The following is a 24,371-nucleotide window of genomic DNA, read 5'->3' as shown; positions in this document are numbered from 1 at the left end:
TGAGGCCCAATAGCCATGTGGAAGGGCCACCCCAAATGCAGTATACACCAAAAGACAGGAAAATCCCCTTCTCTTTCACGCCAAGTTTGAGAGAGAGCCAACGTCTTTAATAAGATTTCTTCAAAATGCTCATTTCAGTCTGTGATTCTGTATTTGTTTCTATGCTTAGAAGCTACACAAAGAGCTTATGTATCTCCATGTTTAGTGCCATGCCTGACACACTATAGGCTTTGAAAGTAATTGGGAGTCTTGGGTTCTGTCAAGTCAGTTCCAAGAATAAAGGGAACTCTTACCACAAGGGGGCACTGTAATTCACAGTGCCAGTTAATAATGCATGATACTAAAAACAATGCCATTTTCTTTCTTTTTCTTCTACTACGGAAAACTCAAGTGTGCTAAAATTCCAGAATCTACCATAATTACAAATGAGTTCGTTGCTAAGAAAGGAGATCTGGACGAGCACAGTGCAGTTATCAAATACAGAAAATTTAATGTTTCCAGTGTGGCTCAGTGGTTGAGCATCAAACCATGCATCAAGAGGTTGCCAGCTGGATTCCCGATCAGGGCACATGCCCAGGCTGTGGGCCAGATCCCCAGTGAGGGGCATGCAGAAGGCGGTCAATCAATGTTCTCTCTCACGGATGTTCCTCTCTCTCTTCCCCTCCCTTCCTTTCTCTCTAAAATCAATAAAGGATAAAAGTAAATAATAAATTTTTAAAAACCCAGAAAATTTAATGTTGATACAATTATCTAACATACACCCAATTTGAACAATTACGGCAATGTTGTCTTTCAATGTTGCCCTTCACTCCCTGAATCTTCTTTAGTCTGTGATACTCCCTTAAGCCTTTCATTGTCATTTATGACAATGACAGTTTAAGGCTGTGGGCCAGCCCTGGACAGTATGGCCCAAGGACCAATGAGTCTCAGGTTCAGTTCTGGTCAAGGGCATGTACCTCAGTTGCGGTTCATCTCCGGCCCTGGTTGGAGTCATGTGGGAGGCAACCAGTCGATGTGTGGCGATGTGTCGCTCTCACGTCGATGTTTCTCTCTCCCTCCCACTCTCCTACTCTATCTGAAGATAAATAGAAAAACGTTCTTGGGTGAGGATTAAAAAAAAAAAAAATACAAGACTGTGGACCAGTTGTTTTGTAACATGTTCCTTACTTTGGGCTTTCTGATGTTTCCTCACGATTAAATTCAGGTTATATAAGACAATTTAGAAAACACCCTCTCCGCGCTCTATCTTACTTTCAATGTTTTACTTGATTTAATTCAGGTCGCTCTTGTCAACCTCTGGCCAACCACAGCGAAGGCAGTGGAAGCTCTGGGTAAGCAGGGCCAGAGGGAAAGAGCTGTGACTTCTGCGCACTGGTCTGTCTTTCCATCCAACAGCCTACTGCACCCCACTGGACACCTGCCTACAACAAACAGGGCTTAGAGGCAGGTAAAACCCTCGCCAAAGTCTGCAGGTAGAAATGAGGTTTAGCCCTGGCCAGTTTGGCTCAGCGGTTAGAGCGTCGGCCTGTGGTCCGGAGAGACCCGGGTTCGGTTCCCGCTAAGGGCACGTACTTCGGTTGCAGTTTGTCCCCGGCCCTGGTTGGTCGTGCGGGTGGCAGCCACTCGATGTGTCCCTTCACGTCGATGTTTCTCACTCTCTCTCCCTTCCTCTCTCTCCCTCCCACTCTATCTGTACAAAAAATGGAAAAAATATCCTCGGGTGAGGATAAAAAAAAAAAAAAGAAATGAGGTTTAAATCAAGGACTGGAGAGGAAGGCCCCGCCTTACGGAATGATTGGGGTAACCAGTCAATTCCAACCACCTAATTGGCAAAACTGATTGCCAATTGATTATTGGCAACTGGGACTGAATTGGAACAACTAGTTAACAAATTTTTTTGAAAAACAGATTTACATAATAATTTCACAGGCTATATTAAAATCACAGATGGATAAGAGGATTAATGGTGAAAAAATAAAACATATATACAGTGGTATATATACATATGTAAATTTGTTTCTGGAAGGATAACTTACACACTGCTAACAGTGATTCCCTCTGGGAAGAGGGAGTAGGTGGAAAATTACCATCTTAATTCTAATTTTAAACATTTGTTTATATTTATTGATTTTTTTTTTTTTTTTTGGTATGTGCCCCCAGAGGGAACCGAACCTGGGACTCTCTGGTCCGCAGGTTAACACTCCAACTGCTGAGCCAAAACGGCCAGGGCTATTTTTATTGACTTTTAGAGAGAAAGGAAGGAAAGAAAAGAGAGAAACATCAATGTGAAAGCACAACACTGACTGTCTGCCTCCTGCACGCCCCCTACTGGGAATCAAGCCTGCGACCCAGGCATGTGCTCTGACCAGGAATTGAACCAGCAACCTTTTGGTGCCTGGGATGACACCCAACAGAGCCACACCAGCCAAAGTTTAATTCTAATTTTATACCTTCTCATATTGTTTGAATTTCCTTACCTATGGCTGTATCACTTTTGAAAATATCAACCTGGGAAACAATATTATAGGCCACTTTGTTGTCTTTTTTATATTACTTATGATACCTCTCCTCTCCAAAACTATTATTTTTCAAAAAATTAGTTTTGCCCTGGCCTGTTTGACTCAGTGGTTAGAGCATCAGCCTGCAGGTCAAAGGGCTGCAGGTTCGATTCCCACACCCCAGTTGGGGTCATGCGGGAGGCAACCAATCAATGTGTCTCTCTCACATTGATGTCTCTCTCTCTCTCTCTTCCCTCCCTTCCACTCTATCTAAAAATCAATGGGTTCGGCCAGTGTGGCTCAGTGGTTGAGCATCGACCCATGTACCAAGAGGTCACTGGTTTGATTCCTGATCAGGGCACATGCCCAGGCTGTGGGCCTAATCCTCAGTGAGGGGCATGCAGGAGGCAGCCAATCGATGTTCTCTCTCATCCATGTTTCTCTCTCTCTCTCTCTAATATCAATAAAGAAAAAAAAAATTTTTTTAATCAATGGAAAAATATCCTTGGATGAGGATTAACAACAACAAAAAAGTTTTAAGTGCCCACATATATGGGATTGTCAATGCAGCTATGAAGATGTATACTGATGGACTCTGAAAGTTGTTTGTTATATATTAATAAAGCAATTATAAAACAATATATAACTAAACCACAAACATAAGTTGTCTGGACAAATAGAAAAAATAATGAAAATTAAATAATAACACTTGTTTTCTTTTGAGTACCTCTATTTTCCACAATAATGATGTAATACCTATGCAATTAAAAATAAAGGGGCCCTTGTTCTGGCTGGATAGCTCAATTGGTTAGAGCCTTGTCTGGATATGCTGAGGTTGTGGGTTCGATTCCCTGTCAGAGCACATATAAGAATCAACCAATAAATGCATAAATAAGTGGAACAACAAAAATCAATGTTTTTCTCTTTCTCTCTCCCTTCTTCTCTCTAAAATCAATGTTAAAAATAGGGGGAAATACGCCAAAAAAAAGTAAAAATGTCCTCACTTGCAGACATATGTGAGAATCGGGAGCTACATTTTCCCATGTCTCCCACCTTAGTCAGGTGAGCCTGACCTCTCTCAGCGTTTCCTGTTACAAATCTGCCAGGGAGAACTGATTCACACTGCTCGAGTGTTTGGCTAGGGCGGAAGTTCCGGAGTGGCAGGCAAATTTAAATAAACTCTTGCAAAACAACTGCAAATACAAACATGCTCCCCTTCTACAAGCCCTTTAACATGGTGCACGGGCACTTGAGAGTTCCAAAGCCCTAAAGAAACAAAGCTTTTTACAACACCAAAGTTGTGCAAGACTACAGAAACTTTCTGTCCCAGGAAACACGAGACCCAAGTTCACGCCTGGGTTCTGTATTAGCTGGTTCACCTTGAACACAGGGATCATTCCCACCAATTTTCAGTTCTCACTGGCAACTATGAGTAAAGAAAAGCTGGGTTTCTAAGGCCAGGGGAGCCCCACCATGGATGTCACTACCTGCTTCTTGCTACAAGCAGCATCATTTTTATGTTTAACCTTGATAATTTGTCCCTGGATCATGATGGGTCCAAATGGGCTCCTTGGCTTTCTTTTCATTCTGGAGATTGTGAAACACTTCAGTCCCACAGAGTGGCCTATTACCTAAAATCCCCACTCCATTCAAGGGTCCACCCCAGGAACGTTAAGGGTCAGAGAAGAGTCCACTACAGAAAACACCAGACACGGAAAATGGACAAGTTAAAACACCAGAGGTCCGGCCCCCACGCCCCAGCCCGCGCTCACCGATGGTGGTCTCACAGAACTTCTCTGCTGCTACCTCGTTGGCGATGTTGGCTCCCATCAGCACGCTGATGTCAATCCCCATCTTCTCTCGGATGATGTCAGAAATGAGTTTCAGCCCCTCCGGGCCCTCGTCGATGCCCTATAAAGAGGGCAAGAAGTTAGAGGAAAACAAACCACCCACAGACAAGAGGTATGAGACAGATGCTTTATACAAGTTATCCAGATTCAGGCATCCAATGGCATACACATCTTGAAACATATCTCTTACAAGAGAAAACATAGCCGTGGCCTGTTTGGCTTAGCGGCTAGAGCATCGGCCTGCAGACCAAAGAATTACGAGTTCGATTCCAGCCAAGGGCACGCACCTCAGTTGTGGTTCGTCCCCAGCCCCGGTCAGGGTCGTGCAGGAGGCAACCAGTTGATGTGTCTCTCTCACATCAATGTTTCTCTCTCTCTCTCCTCCTCCCCCCTCCCTCCCACTCTATCTGAAGATAAATGGAAAAATATCCTTGGGTGAGGATAAATAATAATAATAATAATAAGAGAAAACATATATGCTGCATATGTACTGCCTAAAGAATAACAAGAAAATGAACATGTATATCCACCTTGACGGTGAAAGCTAGGTTCCTGAGATGCATGTTTTTTATTACCATCTAGGTATCCTTACAAAAACAAACAAAAAACCCCAAACCGGCCATAACCTCCCCTTCACTTCCTGATCTCCAACAGATGAGAGAGAGGAAGTGAAATCCCCCAGGAACGAATGTCCACCCATGTTTTTCCTGCCCCGGCGGTGGGCGCGTCACCTTGATAAGCGTGATTCCCACGGCTCCCTTGGGCACCCTGCCGGTGATCTCCTCGCAGATTCTGTGGATGAACTGGTGGGGAATGACGAACACCAGCAGGTCTGCGTCCTGCACGGCCTCCCTGAGGTTGGAGACGGCGACCTGCCAGGGCGCGGAGGAGTAAAGGTTACTCCTACACTGAACCGTGCGGATCCAAGTGACCCCGCTCTCTGACCCTCTATCGGGGCCCACTGTGTGCACGTGCCGTGCAGGCAGGCAGTGGACAAGGGCGCTGTGCTCTGCCTTCCTCATTCGCGACTTGCCCCCGAAGCCAGGAGGGTCCTGCCTCTGTCCTGCCTCTCCCTGCCTCAGTTTCCTTACCTGGAAAAGGGAGTCATCACAAAACTGTGCGGGTTGTTCTCAGTTGCTCTCTCAACCCCCCAATGCATTTTCTGCCCTTCTTTGTGGCCCCCCCCCCCCTTTTCCTGGGAGGCTGCCTGTTGTGGACTGTTTCCTCTGGGACCCTTGCTCTCTGCTTTCCAAACGGGGACACTGTCAGGGGATCCAAGGTGGGATGAGACACAGGCCAGGTGTTCTGAGCCTCCGGGGCCACTCCGTTCCGGGCTCCCAGGCATGCTGGCCTGGCTGCCTTCTACACTTACACCTCCCTATGGGGAGCCCCTCTGCCACATCTCTAAGCTCGTCAGGCTGGTCTGGTGACAGCGGCGTGTCCCCATGCCTTTCAGAGGCGGTCATGGCTGCCTGCTGTTGCTAATCTCTGGACACTTCCCCGAGGCCTCTTGGCTCCCTCGACTCTGCCCACACCCCTGTGAACAGGCCCACAGTAAACACTCTTTGGGTAAGCACTTTGAGAGCGCTCTCGTGAAGCATATATGATTCCGAAAAATGCCTGGGACCTGGCATGCACTCAATACAGGCCAGCTCTTATGATGATTTTTTCCCTTCAGATAAATACAAAAATGGGTTTTAAACACGGGCAGAGACACGTGGACACACGGACAGAGATGAGGGAATCTAGAGAGGACACAGGAGCATACAGTCTCCAGCAGAGATTGTTTGTAGTTAACCTGATGCCTGTTCTATATTCTCCCTTGCTAAGAGAACCCCCAGTTTGGGACTAGGCTCAAAAATGCCAGGAAAGAAGGCTTCCCCACTTTACCCATACAATTTAGGGGGAACGGGCCCCTCCCTCCTCCACAGGTGACCCCTCACTTGCTCAAGCCGGCGGGCACACAGACGGCCTTGCACTGCAGTGCGAATACCTAGCTGCTCCCTTAATCTTTCCATCAGACATTTGGATAACTCAGCTTCCAAAGTCAGAGCCCTAGGGACCCCTCCTCTCCCCACCAACAGCATCAAGAATAACCACGGGCCTAAAACTAACATGAGATAATATTAAATGTCAACTGTAAGTGGAAATTTAATAACCATGGGGAGATGCTGCCTGGCCCTAGTTCAGTAACAGGGAAGAGAAATCACCCTTGTCTAGAAGGCAACATTCAGCAGGCTCAGAAATGAGTCCTCGAGGAACCCAGTTCCAACCCTAGCCTCTAGCTGTGTGGCTTTGGACAAGTTCATGAACCTCTCTGAGCCTTGGTTTCTTCCCCTATAAAATCAGAATCATGCCCTGGCCAGTTTGGCTCAGTGGTTAGAGCGTCCACCTGCGGTCCGGAGAGACCCGGGTTCGGTTCCCGCTAAGGGCATGTACCTCAGTTGCAGTTTGTCCCCGGCCCTGGTTGGTCATGCGGGTGGCAGCCACTCGATGTGTCCCTTTCACATCGATGTTTCCCTCTCTCTCTCTTCCTCTCTCTCCCTCCTACTCTGTCTGTACAAAAAATGGAAAAATGTCCTCAGATAAGGATAAAAAAAAAAAATCAGAATCATCATCATAATAGGAAAATTAATAGTATCAACCTGTTAAAAAAAAAAAAAGAAACAACAGGCCAAAAGGGAGTCACTTTTGCTAATAAGCCAGATCACCAAACCAAAACTTAGTGACTAACCCAAATGCAGTTCCAGCCTCTCCCAGGAGTGGAGTTTTTCAACCAATCACTCTGGATTTCCTGATCAGCACTAGTGAGGTGAGCTGCCTTCCCCTTCAGGGAGGTGAGTGCGCCTGAAATACCCACCCTTTCGACTTTCCTGTCCCAGTCTCCTTCTGCCCATTAAACCTTCCGTTTCGTACAGCTCCTCTGAGACCGCTCTAGTTGCTAGGAGGAATGCTAGCTAGGACTCATGAATAGCTCACTAAAGCCAATGAGGTCTTCAAGTTTACGTGGCTGAATTTTATTCTTTACCAAACCTGGGCGGGCTACTGGGAGTTATGTGACGATATATGTGAACTGCTTATCGTAGTGCTTGACACTCATGAACACTGTCACCAAAAGCCAAACAAAACTCTTCAGTGAGCAAGGCCTTGGTAGCTCCGGACTCGCAGCCTCTAGCAGTTTAAAAGCTGCCCGCCCTGCTGGACTCATGAGGGAAGGCCACCTTACTCCTGTGTCTGCAGCACCTGCCACGGTCCTCTGCATGCCCAGCACCTGCTCGTGGAGGTTTGCTGAGTGACTGTGTGCAGTGATGAGTTTCACTGGTTAACCACAGGCATGAGGCTGCCGCAACGGTCTGGTTTTCACACAAGCTACCAAGGGGCGAAGCTGGCAAAAGAAGTTCATCAACTCCACTCAGGCAAGCAGCTGGGTACCTTCTCTGTTCCTCATGCTCATTTCTTCCTTCCCCGCAAGCCACTGGAATGAGGCCAGGCAGTAACCTATATTTTTCCCTCCTAGACCTAATAAGCTGGAATTTTAAAGTGTCTGTCTTACAATTTTCTCTTTTCTCTGATCTCCTTCTGTGATGTAGGCCTTGACCCTGATTTTAATTAAAAGCCAGGGTCAAGGGTCCTAGGGGGTGGATCCAAGCCCACGTACTTAGGGGTTACCAGGGTATGTGGGCGGCCAAAGGCAAGGCTGTGGGTCCAACCTTGATGTGACCAGCACTTTCAATGCCAAGAAAGTACTGTGTCCCCCCGAAATTCCTGAGTCATAACCCTGATACCTCAGAACATGGCTGTATTTGGAGACAGGGTTTTCATAGAGGTAATTAAATTAAAACAAGGTCCTTAGGATGGGCCCTAATACAACACCACAGGTGTCCTTGTAAGAGGAGATTCAGACTCGGACAACGCAGAAGGAAGACCATGTGAAGACACAGGAAGGTGGCCACCTACAAGTCAAGGAGGGAGCTTCAGAAGAAACCAGCTCTACTGACTCCTTGGTCTCAGACCTGAGCTCCAGCATGGTGAGCAAACACATTTCTGTTGTTCAAGGCATCTGGTCCACTGTACTTTGTTATGGCAGCCCTAGCACACTGAAGCAAAGTCCATTTCAGAGTCTGGAAAACGAAAACCGACCAAGCAGAAAAGTTGGTAGGTGGAAGGAAGAGGGAAAGAGGAAGGTAGATTTTGCATTTCCTCCAGTCCCAAGTGCTATCTCAGCTGAGCGTAACGTTCAGATGAACCAAATGTGCTTTTCATCCCCAAGTCTTACCACATTTTCTGGCAGCCTGTGTCCAGGGAGATATTTCACGTTTTCGTGGTCATTATTTATGATGTCTGTCAGTTTTCTCCCATTAACCGTTTCTTCAAAGACCCACATCTTGACCGTGGGGGCAAACTTCTGAAGTTTCTTGACATTATTCCCAACTATTTTTGCAACAGCTGAACCCCTACAAAAGAAACAGTGGAAAAAGAAAAAAAAAAAATTAAACTCACTTGGGCAGAAGAGAAAATGCATTAGATTCTAATTCAGAAGTCTTACTTTCTGATTTTGATTCAAGCACTAAGCTTATAACTCAAGATGTGATGTTGTATCAGCCACAAACCATGTGAAACTTAGTTGTTTTCACCTGGAAATACCACCCCTTATGATCAGGAAAGCCCTAGAATTTGGTACAAGGTCAAACACCACCCCTTGAAACTAGTAAGCATCAACCTATCTTAGAACACAGTATCAGAGGCAGAAGAGAAATCTACCTAAAAGATCGCATAAAAATAACACTAAGAGGGTTCTCCAAGACTCCCAGGCAACATTTCAAATCCATGAAGATTATAACATAGCTACTATAAGGTGCTGTCTGACTCTTTTTTCTGTATCATTTCTTTCTGTGGCTAGAAGACAGAATGTGATTGCTGGGTCTCCAGCAGCCATATTGGGCTATAAGGAGGTCTTGGGAATGAGATCACACACAGCAAAGCAACAAGAGGAGCCTGGATTACTGACACCATTGAGTAGTTACCATGCCAGCTCTGGAAGAAAAACCTCAAGATTATACTTGAGCAAAACATTTCTGGTTTAGGTCTCTGTTAAAAAAAAGCTACCATAGAATGAACTGTGTTCTGGTGAACTGCAACAGGCCCAAGGTGCAGTCACAATTGAAAGACAAGAACCAGAGTGGATTCCAGAAAAGGAGCAGAGTAAGAGCCCAGGTTCTGGGTGCCTGAGTATTTGGTGCCCCCAGCCTCAAGCCCAACAAGCTCCCATTTTCTGTATCTCTATTCACCAAACATTCTGGTAATGAATCAGTCACCCATAATAGAGGTGTTCATGGTTGACAACTCACAAAGGAGTTGAGTGCACAGTGGCCCCTCTGATTGGGCCACTGATTGGTCTGGGGGTGGGCACCTGATCCCAGCTAAGCCAATAAGCTTCTACTGCCGGACTTTGAATGAGGGAAGTAATTTGTTTCTTAGACAAATTTCCTGGTGCAAGGAGCAAATGAAAGAACAGTAAACAGCACTTTGTGAATTCATATGTTAGGGCAGCCATGACTTTTTCTAACAAGAAACTGAGGTGAATTCTCAGTTTGGTGAAACAGAGTAGTTTAAGACTATAAAACTATAATTTTATGCTCTAGTTTTCTCAAGAAATTTTTTTAATTTAATTAAATTTAGTGGGGTGACGTTGGTAGATTATGTTTCACGTATACAATTCTATACTACATCATCTGTATATTGCATTGTGTGCTCACCACCCAAAGTCGAGTCTCCTTCCATCACCATATATTTGACCCCCTTTACCTTCTTGCGCACCACACCTCCCCTCTGGTAACCACCACTCTGTTATCTGTGTCTATGAGTTTTTTGTTTGTTCCTTTCCGTTTTCTATCCCACATAGGTGAAATCATATGGTTCCTGTCCTTTTCCATCTGCCTTATTTCGCTTAGCATGATATCCTCAAAATCCACTCATGTTGTTGCAAAGGGCACTATTTCATCTAAGAAAAAATTTTAAAATATTATAAAATTATAGTTTTATTCCCTGGTTTTCTCAAGAAAACCTTTTGGGGGGGATTAAGTAATTTATTACTTCATTGCTCAGATGAATACATATACTTGATACTCAATTTTATGCAGAACTTAAAAAGTTTTAATACTATCAAAATTTATACAAATGTTTTATCAAAAGACCAGGGTTTCTTGTATTAGCTTCCATAGGCTAACTGCTAGCATAAAAACTTGTTTTAAATGTCTTCAGGCCCTGGCTGGTTTGGCTCAGTGGTTAGAGCGTCCACCTGCAGTCCTGAGAGACCCGGGTTCGGTTCCCGCTAAGGGCGCGTACCTCGGTTGCAGTTTGTCCCCGGCCCTGGTCGGTTGTGCGGGTGGCAGCCACTCGATGTGTTCCTTTCGCATCGATGTTTCTCTCTCTCTCTCTGTTCCTCTCTCTCCCTCCCACTCTACCTGAACAAAAAATGGAAAAATGTCCTCGGGTGAGGATTAAAAAAAAAAAAAAAATGTCTTCAGAATGTAGGAACACCACAGTTTAAGGGTGAAAGTTTTTCCAAAGGAGATGGTGTAAATACAGTAACTTTTTTCTACAGAGTAAAAATATTTTTAAAACATAACATTTTAAAAGGTAGACTTGCATTGTAACCTGTTTTCAATAATTAGAGAGATAATTTATTTTTTTGCTCTTTTGAAAAACTTTTTTTTTTTAATCCTCACCCGAGGACATTTTTGCATTTTTATCTTCAGATAGAGCAGCGGGAGCAAGAGAGGAAGAGAGAGAGAGAAACACTGATGCGAGAGAGACACATGGAGTGGCCACCACCCACACGACCCCAACCAGGGCCGGGACAAACCACAGCCCAGGTACGTGCCCCCAGCGGGAACCGAACCCGGGCCTCTCTGGTTCACGGGCCGATGCTCCAACCACTCAGCCAAACCAGCCAGGCCGCTCTTTTTAAAAACTTTTAAAATAAATTTACTGGGGTGATATTGATTAATAAAATCAATATGTTTCAAGTGTACAATTCTACAATACATCATCTGTACATGGCATTGTGTGTTGACCAAAGTCAAATCTCATTCCATCACCATACACCTGACCCCCCTTTACGCTTTACTACCTCCCCCCACTGCCTCCCCTCTGGTGACCACCAGACTGTTGTCTGTGTCTATGAGTTTTTGTTTACTTGTCTTGTCTGTTCATTTGTTGCTTTCCATTTTATATCCCACATAAGAGTGAAACCACTTGATTTTTGTCAGAGAGAGAATTCTATGGTAAATTAATTCATACATATTTTAGGAAAACAGAAGACTGATTTTTCATCACAGAAACATTTTTTTAGTATAACAAAATCCCTTCACGTTCCTTAACCAATGGCAATACACTGTGTAACAAGCCCATTTAACAACAGAATATCTGCGATGACTCGGATCTGAATTTAGAAGAAATCTGAAAACTGGGAAATGTTGCATTCCTATTTTCACAATCTTAAATTACAGTCTCCTCTCGAGGCAATTTGGTGAAATGCAGTAAGGCGAGCTAACAGAAGGGGGTGGGACCAAGCTGATGCAGAGGAACACACCAGAGATCTTAATTCTTACTCTCTGGTAAATCTCAGTTACCCGAACCCAACATATAAATTATATTTCATCCCAGCGTATAAACTGTGTTTAACAACCAGGAAAATACAAATAATTATCTCTCTATTAGAATTATTTTCCCAAGGAGAGTTGGGTTGATGGGCATTTAGCTAATAAACTGTCCTGCTGGCACAGAAGATGAATTTTACAGGTAAATCCTCAGAGCGTTGATGTTGACAGCTGTTGTTCTGTGCGGGAGGAGGAACCGAAGTTCTAGATCATTCAGCAGAGCCGCTGTTTTCGTTCCTGGCTGCCTATCAGTCTTCCGGGAGCTTTAAAAGCTGCTACAGCACGGCCAGTGTGGCTCAGTGGTTAAGCATTGACCCATGCACCAACAGGTCGCCTGTTCGAGTCCCGGTCAGGGCACATGCCCAGGTTGTGGGCCTGATCCGTAGTCGGGGGCTTGCAGGAGGTGGCCAATGGATATTCTCTCTCATCGATGTTTTTATCTCTCTCCATCTCCCTTCCTCTCTCTAAAAATCAATAAAGAGAATAAATAAAAAGCTGCTGTAACTTTGGCTGCACACTCGAGTTACCTGGGAAATCCCCCGGCCAGTGATGGAGCTCTCCACGTTCCAGGGGTCGCTCTGCCGCGGCCCGAGCAGTCAGGCAAGGATCCTCACGCTGCTGGCTCAAGGTCATGAGCAGCCATTTCTACACCTGGCCCAACTCATCCACCTACCAAATGACAGGCGGGGCAGATGACCTTTCAAGTCCCTTCCAGGTCTATGATAGAGTCCAATGTTTTCCAAAGTGAGGAGTGGCTACCCCCCCGCACCCCCCCCCCCCCACAGCACCAAATGGCACCGACTCACTTACGTCCTTTCCAAGGCCTGGGGCCCTCTGAGAGAGTGTACAACGTCTCATTTGAGTGTGACTCTGTGGTTACCATCTCGCCAACATGTGCTAATTTCCCCCTTCAGGAGTATGAGGGGCCGCAGACTCAGCCTCGGCAGGTAGCAGTATCTGGCAGGCATGCGATCACACTGATCTGTTTTCATTCTACCGACTGTTGTTGTTATCTTGCACTTATGACATTTACAGTAACGATACAAAGTTTTCTTTTAAAATCAACTTAAAATTTTTGTTTGTTTGTTTACTGACTTTTAGAGAAGAGAGGGGACAAGGGGGCGAGAGATTTGTTGTTCCAACGTTATCTGTTGTTCCACTTACACACTGGTTGAGTCTTGTCTGTGCCGACCATAGATGGAACCCACACCTTGGCGTATCAGGATGACACTAACCAACTGAGCTACCCGGCCAGGGTCTGAAGTCGACTTTGAAAGAAAGTGTAATAAACAAATAATAGCACAAGTGTGAAGCAGATAGTCAAAGATCGAAGAACCTGCAGGATGGAGGTTTAATCCTATTCCAACTCTTCACCTTGCAGATTCACACACATGAGGCTGAGGCACTCTGACCTCCTGTCACACAACCAGGTAGTCGCAGAACTGGGAGAGGGACTCAGGTCTGCTGGTGGCCTGTCCTGGGTCTTTACACAACTGTAGAAAATCACATTTCCCATGAAATTATGAATTATCTTAAGTCTTGGGCCTCAAAATATAGACTAATTCACAACTTCTACAACGCTGTGCCAATTAAATTCAAAAGGGACATGGGTGGAAATAATGTGCCAGTGCCAGCTATGTGCTGGGTACCTGACAGAAGATCTTACTCTACAGCAGCCACAAGAGAGGTACACATTACCCCCACTTTACAAATGAAGAAGCTGAGGCTCAGAGAGTACGTTACCCAAAGTCATGCTAGAGCCAGTAGTTCTGACGCAGATCGGTTCCAAAGCCCATGCTTCCTGCTATTCTACACCTGCCCTGGAACAGACACTGTGCTGGGTCCAGGGATACAGGGAATAAAGCAGACAAGTCCCTGCCCTCGTGGAGCTTGGAGACTGGTAAATGGAGACTGATATTGTTCCAGCAAGCACACAAAGAAATGTACAAAGCAGATGACAGAGTGACCCTTGGTGGACACCAGGGAGGTCAGGGAGAGCCGGAAGGAGGTGTTTGTTCTAAAGGCTGAGGGCCCTATCTGGGGTGGGGGTTGGGGAGCCTTCCAGGCAGAGTTAAGGTGCATGAACAGGAAGGGCTCAGATCATCTTCTGCTTTTACCTAGAGCCAATTTTGTAGAGATAGGGCGAGGAGAGGAAAAGGGGGATGGGAAAAGGGGTGGGGCAAGGTTAAGGGAAGGCGGTTGGGGGAGAAGCAGGGAGGGAAGGGGAAAGAGAGGTGAGAGGACTGGACTTCATGGGGAGGGATGAGAAGGTGAAGGGGGTAAGCAGGACTAACCCCGAAACAAGCAAAACAGAGTCAGACTCAGAAAGAGAGCAAGCTGACAGCTAAGGGGTGGGGAGGTGGGGTAGGGTAGAGGGATTGAGAAAAAAAAGAGAGAGAGAGAGAAAGAACTCATCCACACAGACAACACAGTGTGGTGATTTCGGGGTAGGGGAGTAGAGGTGGAGGAGGGTAGAAGGGGATAAATGACGATGGAAAATATACTGAGGGTATAACTATTTTTTTTTTTTTTTTATCCTCATCCGAGGACATTTTTCCATTTTTTGTACAAACAGAGTGGGAGGGAGAGAGAGGAAGAGAGAGAGAGAGGGAAACATCGATGTGAAAGGGACACATCGAGTGGCTGCCACCCGCACGACCAACCAGGGCCGGGGGACAAACTGCAACCGAGGTACGTGCCCTTAGCGGGAACCGAACCCGGGTCTCTCGGGACCACAGGCGGACGCTCTAACCGCTGAGCCAAACCGGCCAGGGCTGGAGGAGGGTAGGAGGGGATAAATGATGATGGAAAATATACTGAAGGTATAACTATTAAAAAAAAGGGAGAAGGTGATGAGGGCAAGGTTGAGACAAGAGGTGAGAAATAGGCAGGAATGGGCAGAAACAGCAGGGATTTGCTGCCTACCAGGTGTCAGGAACGGTTTGTTATTGTTGTTATTAAAATATAATCAAGATAGAACATTGCGTAAGTTAAAGGTGTACAACACTGATTCAATACATTTATGTTTTACCACTGTAGGCAATACCTTACTCAAGTTATATGTTGGAAGCCTCAGCAACCCTGAGGCAGGTACTATTATTATACCCATTTTTTACATGAAGAAACTGAAACCTGGAGAACACAGGTGGTTAGTGGAAGAGCCGCACCCCAGGCCTTGTCTTCAACACTCTGCTCTCCCTCCCTGGGTCCCAGCTGGATGGACACCCACCTGCCGGAGGTCCTAACCTCTATTTTGGCAACCCCCACCCCCGCTTCCTTTGCATTCACTCTCTGTCACCAGCTGCCTGGCCTCTTCCCCTCTAAAAAGGTGTAATATTGTAATCAGCTGGGGATGCGCTGTATCATCCAAGGAATAGCCACCTGTCAAGTCAGGCCCCAAACCGACAGAACTCCGGTGGCCCATGCTCCTTCACAGGGTGCAGACTCTTTCTGGGACAGAAACGACCCAACAGTCCAGCCCTCTTTGTATCAAGGAGGAAACTGAGACCCAAGGAGAACGAGCAGGGTCCCACCAGATTTCCCCCGCCCCACGCCCGGTCTCTCCCAGGGCTGACCCTGGTGGAGCTAAGGACAGAGGGCAGTCAGTTGGGGTTTAAATAACATCTATTTTTTTTTACTCATAAAAGCAACACATGAAAGAAGAAAAAGCGACTATGAATAATCTCACCACCCAGAGAGAACCACTGTTAACATTTTGTGTAATTCTTGGCAGTTAAATGGCTTTTAAAGTACAATCAAATGCCAGAGTATTGGACACAAATGTGAAAAATGGAGCACTTCTGAAATAGGTTCAACTGGGTGAATGTTTATTTGATCTCCGATAGGGAAGTTTTCTAAGCTTAAACTCAAAGGAAGAAGCCACAGAGGAAAAAAGATCAACGTGAACAACTTCACATGAAAAAAAGAAGGAGGTGAAGAAAGACTTTGTCTATCGGGATGCAAACTGCAGAGGAAAAGCTCAGAATAGACTGCTACGTTTAACAAAAACAGGATGCAAAAGTGTACATGTTATATGATCATGTGTAGCTAACAAAATACATATCACCTCACACGTGTTAGGAATGGCTACTATAAAAATAAAAACAAAATAACAAGTGTTAGTGAGAATGTGCAGAAATGGGAACCCTTGCCTGGTGGGGATGTAAAACGATGCAACTGCTGCCCTGGCCAGTTTAGCTCAGCCCTTGGACCAAAAGGTCACGGGTTCAATTCCCGATCAAGGGCACGTACCTGGTTTGCAGGTTCGATTCCTGGCCCCGGTCGGGGTTGTACAGGAGGCAACCAATCAATATTGTCTCTGTCTGTCTGTCTGTCTGTTCCTCTCTCTCTCTCTCTCTCTCTCCCTCTCCTTCCCTCCCTTCCATTCTAACTAAAAAAAAGTTAATGGAAAAATATCATAGAATAAGAATAAATAAATAAATCAAATAAAATGGTGCAACTGCTATAGAAGTTCCTCAAAAAACTAAATGGTCCAATAATTCCACTTCGAAGTGTGTATCCAAAAGAATTAAAAGCAAGGATTCAAACAGACATTAGTATACCCATGTGCATAGCAGCATTATTCCCAGCTGCCAAAAGGTGGAAGCAGCCCTGGCCAGTTTGCTCAGTGGTTAGAGCATCGCCCCGTGGAGCAATGACTTGCCAGTTTGATTATGGTCAAGAGCACGCACCTCGGCTGCGGCTCGTCCCTGGCCCTGGTTCAGGTCTTGCAGGAGGCAACCAGTCAATGTGTCCCTCTCACACTGATGTTTCTCTCTCTCTCTCTCCCTCCCTCCCACTCTATTTGAAGATAACAGGTGAGGATTAAAAAAAAAAAAGGTGGGCCCTGGCCAGTTTTGCTCAGCGGTTAGAGAGTCGGCCTGCGGTCCAGAGAGACCCGGGTTCGGTTCCCACTAAGGGCACGTACCTCGGTTGCAGTTTGTCCCTGGCCCTGGTTGGTCGTGCGGGTGGCAGCCACTCGATGTGTCCCTTCACATCGATGTTTCTCTCTCTCTCTCTTCCTCTCTCTCCCTCCCGCTGTAGCTGAACAAAAAATGGAAAAATGTCCTCGGGTGAGGATAAAAAAAAAATAAAAAAAAAAGGTGGAAGCAACCCAAGTGTCCACTGACATGATAAATAGATAAACAAGATATGCTATAGACATAGAGTGCAATATCAGCCTTAAAAAGGAAGGAAATACTGACACTTGTACAACACTTGAGCACATTATACTAAGTGAAATAAGCCAATTGCAAACAGACAAATGCGGCATAATCCCACTTCGTGAGTTATCTCTTGCTGTTGTTGGAACCCAGCCACCACATGGAGAAGCCCATGCTGGCCAGGTGAAGAATGAGACATGCAGCCCAGTCACTCCTGTCAACCTGTCCACTACCAGACCCATGAAGGTCACCTAGGTCCAAAAGTCCCTGCCAACCCACCACCTGACCGCACAGCCTTATGACTGGGCACAGGCAAGACCAGCAGAAGACCCTCCCAGCTTAGTCAGCCCAAATTACTGACCCCCAGAATCATGAGCTAATAAGTGATTGCTTTCTGAAGCCATAAAGTTTTGGGGGGAATAATTAGGCACCAACAGATAACTGACTCAGCTCCCAGCTCCCAACTGTGGGAGGGACGGAGCCTCCAAGTAGAATGATGGCAAAGTGCTACTAGTATAACCTGAAGGGAGCCCAGATCACCGGGCTTCCTTAGTTCTTGACATCACCTAGCATGAGGCTGGGGGATGAGAGGAAAAAGCAAGGGAGAGAGGGTGACCTGGATGGTGAGGACCCCAGACCCCACCCCACCAACAACCACTGAGAGACCTGGGGATGTCACTTGGCCAGGCACAGAGACGATTTCGTGGACATGTGACTTTTCCATCCTAAGGAATGTGTTTTAGAAAAGAGTGGGCTCACCCAGGCATTGTTCTGAGATTAAAAGGTATAAATTGGAGGTGGCAGATTTTTCACTCAAATATAAGGTTTTCCTAACAATTTTTCTAAGGTTAATTTAAAAATCAATTAATTGCCCTAAAAACAGTAAACTATGAGCATCTGTCATGTCTACAAAATCAGGGATGTCTGCTCTGGAGGGAAACTAAACATGACACTTTTTATATTTATTTATTTATTTTTAGTTTATTTCTTATCCTCACCAGAGGACATTTTTGCATTTATCCTCAGATAGAGCAGGAGGGAGAAAGGGAGGGAGAGAGAGAAACATCAATGTGAGAGAGATGCATCGACTGGCTGCCACCCACACTGTAAAGGACAAACACATGACCTTGCCCCCTGGATTTTAAGGGAATGGCAAGAACAATCTGCTAATGGATAACCACTGCATTGTATAGATAACCACTGCTTTGTGTACACAGAACTGATTGCTCCCTCAGGCATAACAGCTAACTGCAAATATCTGCTTCTGTACGTGCTTGCTTGCTCGCATACCCTTAACCCAAATTCCTTAACAGGGGCTAAGACAACTATATAAGCCACCCGACCCCCGACCCCCGACCCCCGACCCCCGCCCCAGCTCGGGGCTGCTCTCTCCTCTGAGTAGGATGGGACAGTCGCTGCGCAGCTAATAAAGCTCTCTTAATTTGAACCCAGTTCAGAGTCTGAGTCTGGTCTCTCTCATTGGTCTACAACAACACGACCCTAACCAGGGCCAGGGACAAACCGCAATCGAGGTACGTGCCCTTAGCAGGAACCGAACCCGGGACTCTCTGGTCTGCGGACCAATGCTCTAATCACTGAGCAAACTGGCCAGGGCTGACCATGACAATTTTTAAAGCCTCATTTCAATTTGGTTTTTCTTAGATGGAATACCGTTATACCAGACTTCAGTTAGGAGGGTAAGATACTCAGTGTTTTGTTGTGGTTTTTTTTTTTTTTCTTTTATAAATCCTCACCTGAGGATATGTTTAGAAAGAAAGGGAGAAAGAGAGAGACACATCAGTGTGCGAGAAAAACATCGATAGGTTGCCTCCTCTACAGGATCGAACTTGCAACCCGCACATGCCCTGACCAGGAATCAAACCTGCCACCTTTTGGTGTACAGGATGGCGCTCCAACCAACCAAGCCACCCAGCCAGGGTGATGTCCAGTGTTTTTATGACAATAAAATTTACCCTCAGGTAAAAAAGTATGTTTCTCACTGAAAATAAGGATTTATAACAACATGGGCACTGGAATTAGAAGGATCTGGGTTTCAACTCCCCCTTATGAACCACTGACCTTGAAAAGTGTTCTCCAAATCTCAGTTGTGTCATCTAAAATAGGGCTAGTAATACCCCACAGGCTTGTTACAATATTTAAATGAAATAATGTACCTGACACACAGAAAAAGACCAGTAAGTGGTAAGTGTTACTATGATCACCCCTCCTGAGGGAGGCGAGGAAGCAGGAGAGAATGATGCAAGAGGTGAAGAGGTGAAGAGGTGAAAGGTCAAAATATAAAAATGAGCCCTGACTCATCCCTAGAATAGTAGTAATGATTTCCATACAGAACAGGAGGGGGAGTGGTGGAAAAAGGTGATTCTGTATCAATTCTCACCCTGGTCAGAGAGAACTCTGGACCTTGGCCCGGTTCAGCTCTAACCCGCCCCATCACTCATCTCTCCCGCGGCTTCCAAAGCAAAGGTGTGTCATTGCTATCAGTCAACTGGGAAGGGATTATTTCTGACCTCAGAGGAGCTAATTTGCAGACACACAGACTGTTTCTGGGCTCTCCATGGGAGAGGGTAGTGACAATCAGGACAAAAACAGTAGCATCAACACAAAGGGGACAAGGTGGATAAAGAGCCACAGCACTGTATTCAGAAGGTTCCAGCGGACCATAAAAGATAAGAGTCACTCAAAGCCAGCTTAAGTCACCAGTGCAAAGTAAGCCAAAACTCTCCCTGACCTTCAGTCTCAGGCTTCAAGCTATGGGTTGGTGGTGAAAACAAGGGCAAGAGATAAGCCACTCTAGCTGCATATCAGTTATGCTCTTTGGCTCCTCTCCCTTCTCTGTCTCTACTCCTTGGCCAAAATCCAGCTGAGTGCATTTTATGACCTAATGATGGTGCTGGTCAAGGACTATGAAACTAACAATTATAATGATAATGGTAGCTGACATTTATTGAGTGCTACTCACCATGTGCTCTCCCCAGATCATCTCATTTAATCCTAACAATAATCCCAGACAGCAGGTAGTACCAATATTACAAGCAGTGATTCCTGGAGAGAAGCAGTTTGCACAATGCCTCAAAGTTGACAAGACAGAAACCCAGGGACATGGAATCTCGAGCCCTCCTCCTACCCTGCCTCCAAAGGTCTGGGACAAGTGCTCCCTAGCACAGACATTTAGCCATAAATACAGTCCCAACGTTTTAGTTCTAGAACTGGATCTTGCACTGTGTCTGGGTGATCTTCCCAAGGTTCTGATGAAGAAACTTTGTTTCGCCTGGCCCGTATGGCTCAGTTGGTTGAGCGATGTCCCATGCACCAAGAGGTCACGAGTTGAGCCCTGGCCGGTTTGGCTCAGCAGCTGGAGTGTCAACCCATGGACCAATGAGACCTGGGTTCCATTCGGGCCAGGGTCACATACCTCGGTTGTGATTCATCCCTGGCCCTGGTTGGGGGTGTGCAGGAGGCAACCAGTCGGTGTGTCTCTCTCACATCAATGTTTCTGTCTCTCTCTCTCTCCCTCCTACTCTGTCTGAAGATAAATGGAAAAATATCCTCGGGTGAGGATTAAAAAAAAAGAGGTTGCCAGCTGATTCATGATCAGGGCACATGCCCAGGTTGTGGGTTCAATCCCCAGTAGGGGGCATGCAGGAGGCAGCTGATGGATGTTTCCCTCTCCCTCTCTCTCTCTCAATAAAATCAGTAAAAACATATTTTTAAAAGAAACTTTGTTTCATCTTTGGAGTTACTTAAGAAGCTGTGTGTGTGTGTGTGTGTGTGTGTGTGTGTGTGTGTGTTCTTTGTGTTGTTTTTTCTGAGTCGCCAGAGCCATAGAGAACCACAGCAGTTTGGGAAGCAGCTTCCAGCATTCCCAGTAGTGTGCAGCATGGGCTGGATGCCTGAGGGCCCCTTTCAGCCTCCTTCCTGACCTGTCTAGAGGAAAGGAGGTGCCAAAGGACAGGACAAGGGCATGTTACACAACCAGTTTACTTCCTCCTCACATGTCCTTTCTGGCTGAAGTTCCCAGGCAAGTCAGCTAGATTCAGTCTTTTGGTATCTGTATTGCAATTGATCACTGATACTCATATCTGTATTGCAACTGATCATTGACACTCGTATTTGTATTGCAACTGATCACTGACACTCATATCTGTATTGCAATTGATCATTGACACTCATATCTGTATTGCAATTAATCATTGACACTCATATCTGTATTGCTATTGGTGATTTGTACTCCACCTTGGAGCTAAGAGCTTAGATGTAACAACACTTTACTGACATTAGCATTCTGAATTACTTCAAAGGCCCAAGTGGAAAACTTGCTAAATCACCTTTCCATTCCTGAGGAGAAGGCCACATCTGGAAAGACAGATCTCTCTCTTGGTAATCTATTTCAAAATTAACAAAAGGCTAAAGTCTGTCAGGGGAAAATCTGTTCCATCCTCAGAAGATATGATTCAGCAAGTCTACTTTCAGTGGTAATTGTGATGCAAATGGCTTTTGAACCCACATTTTAAGAAACACTGTTTAAACTGTAACACCTAATCTTGTGACAGATATTTCATTCCACTTTCTTTTTCTTTTTATCTTCCAGGTTTTTGAAGCTAAGTTTCTGAAGGCAGGGATTGTACCCAGCTGTATTCCTGGAAAGGCCACAATGACTACTACATAAGGCAAACACTCAAATGTCTACTGACCAGGGCTGAACATGCAATGAGCCCCTAAGTTCCTGAATCTCTGGCAAGGTCATGATCCTCTCTCTAGGACTGGAGTGGCTCTACACTCAGAGCAATTGCAACGAAGCCAACGACTGTTCCCATCTGATCCCATAGTTAATGGAGCCAGGCAGCCAGCCCAAACCATCGGCACAGCACATTTCTCAAATGCTCTGCTCCAGCATCACTAGCCAAGTTCTACTCCATTTCCTTGGACTGCAGTGAGCCAAGAAAACAGTCAAGTCCAGGGTGAAGCCGTGGGAAGGTAGCCAAATCCCAGCAAAGGGTGCAGGAGATTCACTGCACTCCCCCTGATCCAGGCCCAAATCCAGCATGGCAAAGCTACTTCCACTGCACCTTGCAAATTAGGAAAAGGTGCTGTCACCTGTGGTTCTGTGTCCTCTTGCAGAAGAGGAGACTAATGTTAAAAGAACATGTGCTAAGTGGGTGCTTTTCCAGTCCCATGGCCAACAGGGCAGCTGATATCTCACTTTAGTGACCTTGGGATTAAAACTGGCAAAGCCTAGCTGAAAGCCCACATGAAGCTCTGCAGTGGATAGGTATCAACTCCATTAAATGTTGTGCAGAACACTCTGTTGTTTACAGATAAGTGCATAATATCCTAGAGTCTGCAGGGCAGAGAGGAAAGGAATATATGTAAACATTCATTTACTCTGATGGAATTCTTCCAGAAAGAACAGAAGAAATATTGATAACACTGGTTTTCCTCCAGGAGATACCTTGGGGCACAAGTGTGAGTGGGAGCTAGTTCATGTTTGTTTGTTTGTTTTGGGGGGGTACCTTTTGATTTTAAACCCATGAATATATTACCTAATCGAATATAATTACATTAAAAAATTAATTTTCAGACTCTTAGCCTATGCCAGACACTAGGGTAAATGCTGTTCTCAAGAGCTGGATGGGGAGCAGAAATTGATTAGCAATCATTTCCTTGCAATCAAAGGTTAACAACAGGGGTGAGTAGGGGTCCCTGGACTTGAAGGAATGGAAGAGTGAAAGAATCAGTTAGGGTTTCCTCCAAGAAGTACGTTTTGGGCCAAGTCTTAAGAGTATTAGCTAAACAGCTAATACAAATTGCTGCCACGCTCCTAGAAGCCTGAACTGTGATGAGTATGTGGCCATAGGAACACAAAAGCACTGAGTGAATATCACTCGGAACATTCTATACCAGTCCCAAGCATGAGGGGAAAATAGTGCACAGCGATGTAAAAAAGATTGAAAATATCAGATTCTACACTACACTGCCCCCTCACCCCAACTTACCCAAACACACCGAGAATACCATTGTGTAAGTATGATAAAGGGAACTAAATGAGCAGACGTTTACAGAACGTTTACAGTGCTTAGAAGACGTCTGGCAGAAAGTACTTTATAAATGTTCAAGTCAAATAAAGCGTAGCAGAGATGCAAAGCTTCGCAAGCACCTGCCCAGAGAAGAATTCTCAACACCCCTGGATTATTCTAGGAGCCAGGCCTGCTGGGTTTTCTTCCCGATACCACGTTACTAAGATACTAGACGCAAAAGCGACGGAGGCTAGACCCGCACTTTGAAGGGCAGCGCCGTCCCTCCCTCCTGTGATCAGGGTAGCAAGGGCCCTTTAGCCCTCTCTGCTTTTTCCTCATTACAGAAACTACAGTAATAACATTCGAGCCTCCTTCAATTTCTCGACCCAGGCGATCAGCCGAGAATGGAGAACGCCCTTAGGGCTTTACGCATAACACCCAGCGTGGAGAGCAGGTGGCTTCCATGCGCCCGCGGCGCGGTACGAGAGCGCAGACAGGTGCCCGCAGGCGCGCAGTACCCGCTCTCCGCGCTGCTCCCCGTGGGCACGAGGGCCCAGAGCCTCCGGGGCGAGTGCCTCGTCTCGGCCTCCCCGGGAGCGCGGTGCCCAGCCCGGCCCCGAGGCCGCCCGCCCCGCCTCCACGCGCGCAGTACGCGGTGCCCACGCCGCGGGGGACGCGCGGCCCTGGCACGCCCCAGAGAGGGGCTTCCTGGAGGCGGATCCCGCGCCGTCGGCCCCACGCCGCTCACCAGTTCCCCGAGCCCACGATGCACACTTTCAGGGGCGACGCTGCCATGACCAGACAGAAACGCAGCAGCCCAACGCGTGCCTCTCCAGCCTGCGGCTGGCCTCCGCCCGCTCAGCCTGACCCGCAGCGGCTGCCGAGGACCCCGCCCCTCCCGCCTCTCCGCCAATGGCGCGGCCACCCCCACCCGGGAGCACCGGGCCACAGCGGACAGCCAGGGAGGACCCGCCCCGCCACTCCCGAGAACCACTGCGCACGCCTGGGCCTGGCTGCCTTCTCCGCCCGGCTCCCGCACCGCCCCACCCCTGCCCGAGGCATGCCGGGACTTGTAGTCCACACACCCTGCTGCCGGGAGCTCCGCCGGACGGCCCCTCCCACCGCGCGCCGTGCAGCCCCGGGGAGTTAACTGCTCAGCGACTCG

The 24,371-nt window shown here is 46.6% G+C and overlaps 1 protein-coding gene across 2 annotated transcripts in view; it reads right to left on the bottom strand.

Annotated features, from left to right (window-relative positions):
• The window catches only part of GPD1L (glycerol-3-phosphate dehydrogenase 1 like), a 46,806-nt gene extending 22,731 nt beyond the window's left edge, over positions 1-24,075 (bottom strand). Inside the window, exons 1-4 of one of the 2 annotated variants that reach the window (XM_036267205.1) lie at positions 23,955-24,075; positions 8,625-8,802; positions 5,080-5,220; positions 4,271-4,409 (exon numbers count right to left, since the gene is read on the bottom strand). In XM_036267205.1, coding sequence (XP_036123098.1) covers positions 4,271-4,409; positions 5,080-5,220; positions 8,625-8,802; positions 23,955-24,001 — 505 coding nt within the window. In that variant the 5' untranslated portion in view covers positions 24,002-24,075. Of the gene's footprint in view, positions 1-4,270; positions 4,410-5,079; positions 5,221-8,624; positions 8,803-12,536; positions 12,645-23,954 lie in introns of those variants that run through there. The other variant, XM_036267206.1, reaches the window with a different exon arrangement.
• Positions 24,076-24,371: the final 296 nt, after the last annotated feature.

This window comes from Molossus molossus, unplaced genomic scaffold (genome assembly GCF_014108415.1).
Source record: "Molossus molossus isolate mMolMol1 unplaced genomic scaffold, mMolMol1.p scaffold_m16_p_18, whole genome shotgun sequence".
Classification (NCBI taxonomy): domain Eukaryota; kingdom Metazoa; phylum Chordata; class Mammalia; order Chiroptera; family Molossidae; genus Molossus; species Molossus molossus.
This window is presented reverse-complemented; position numbering and strand designations above follow the sequence as displayed.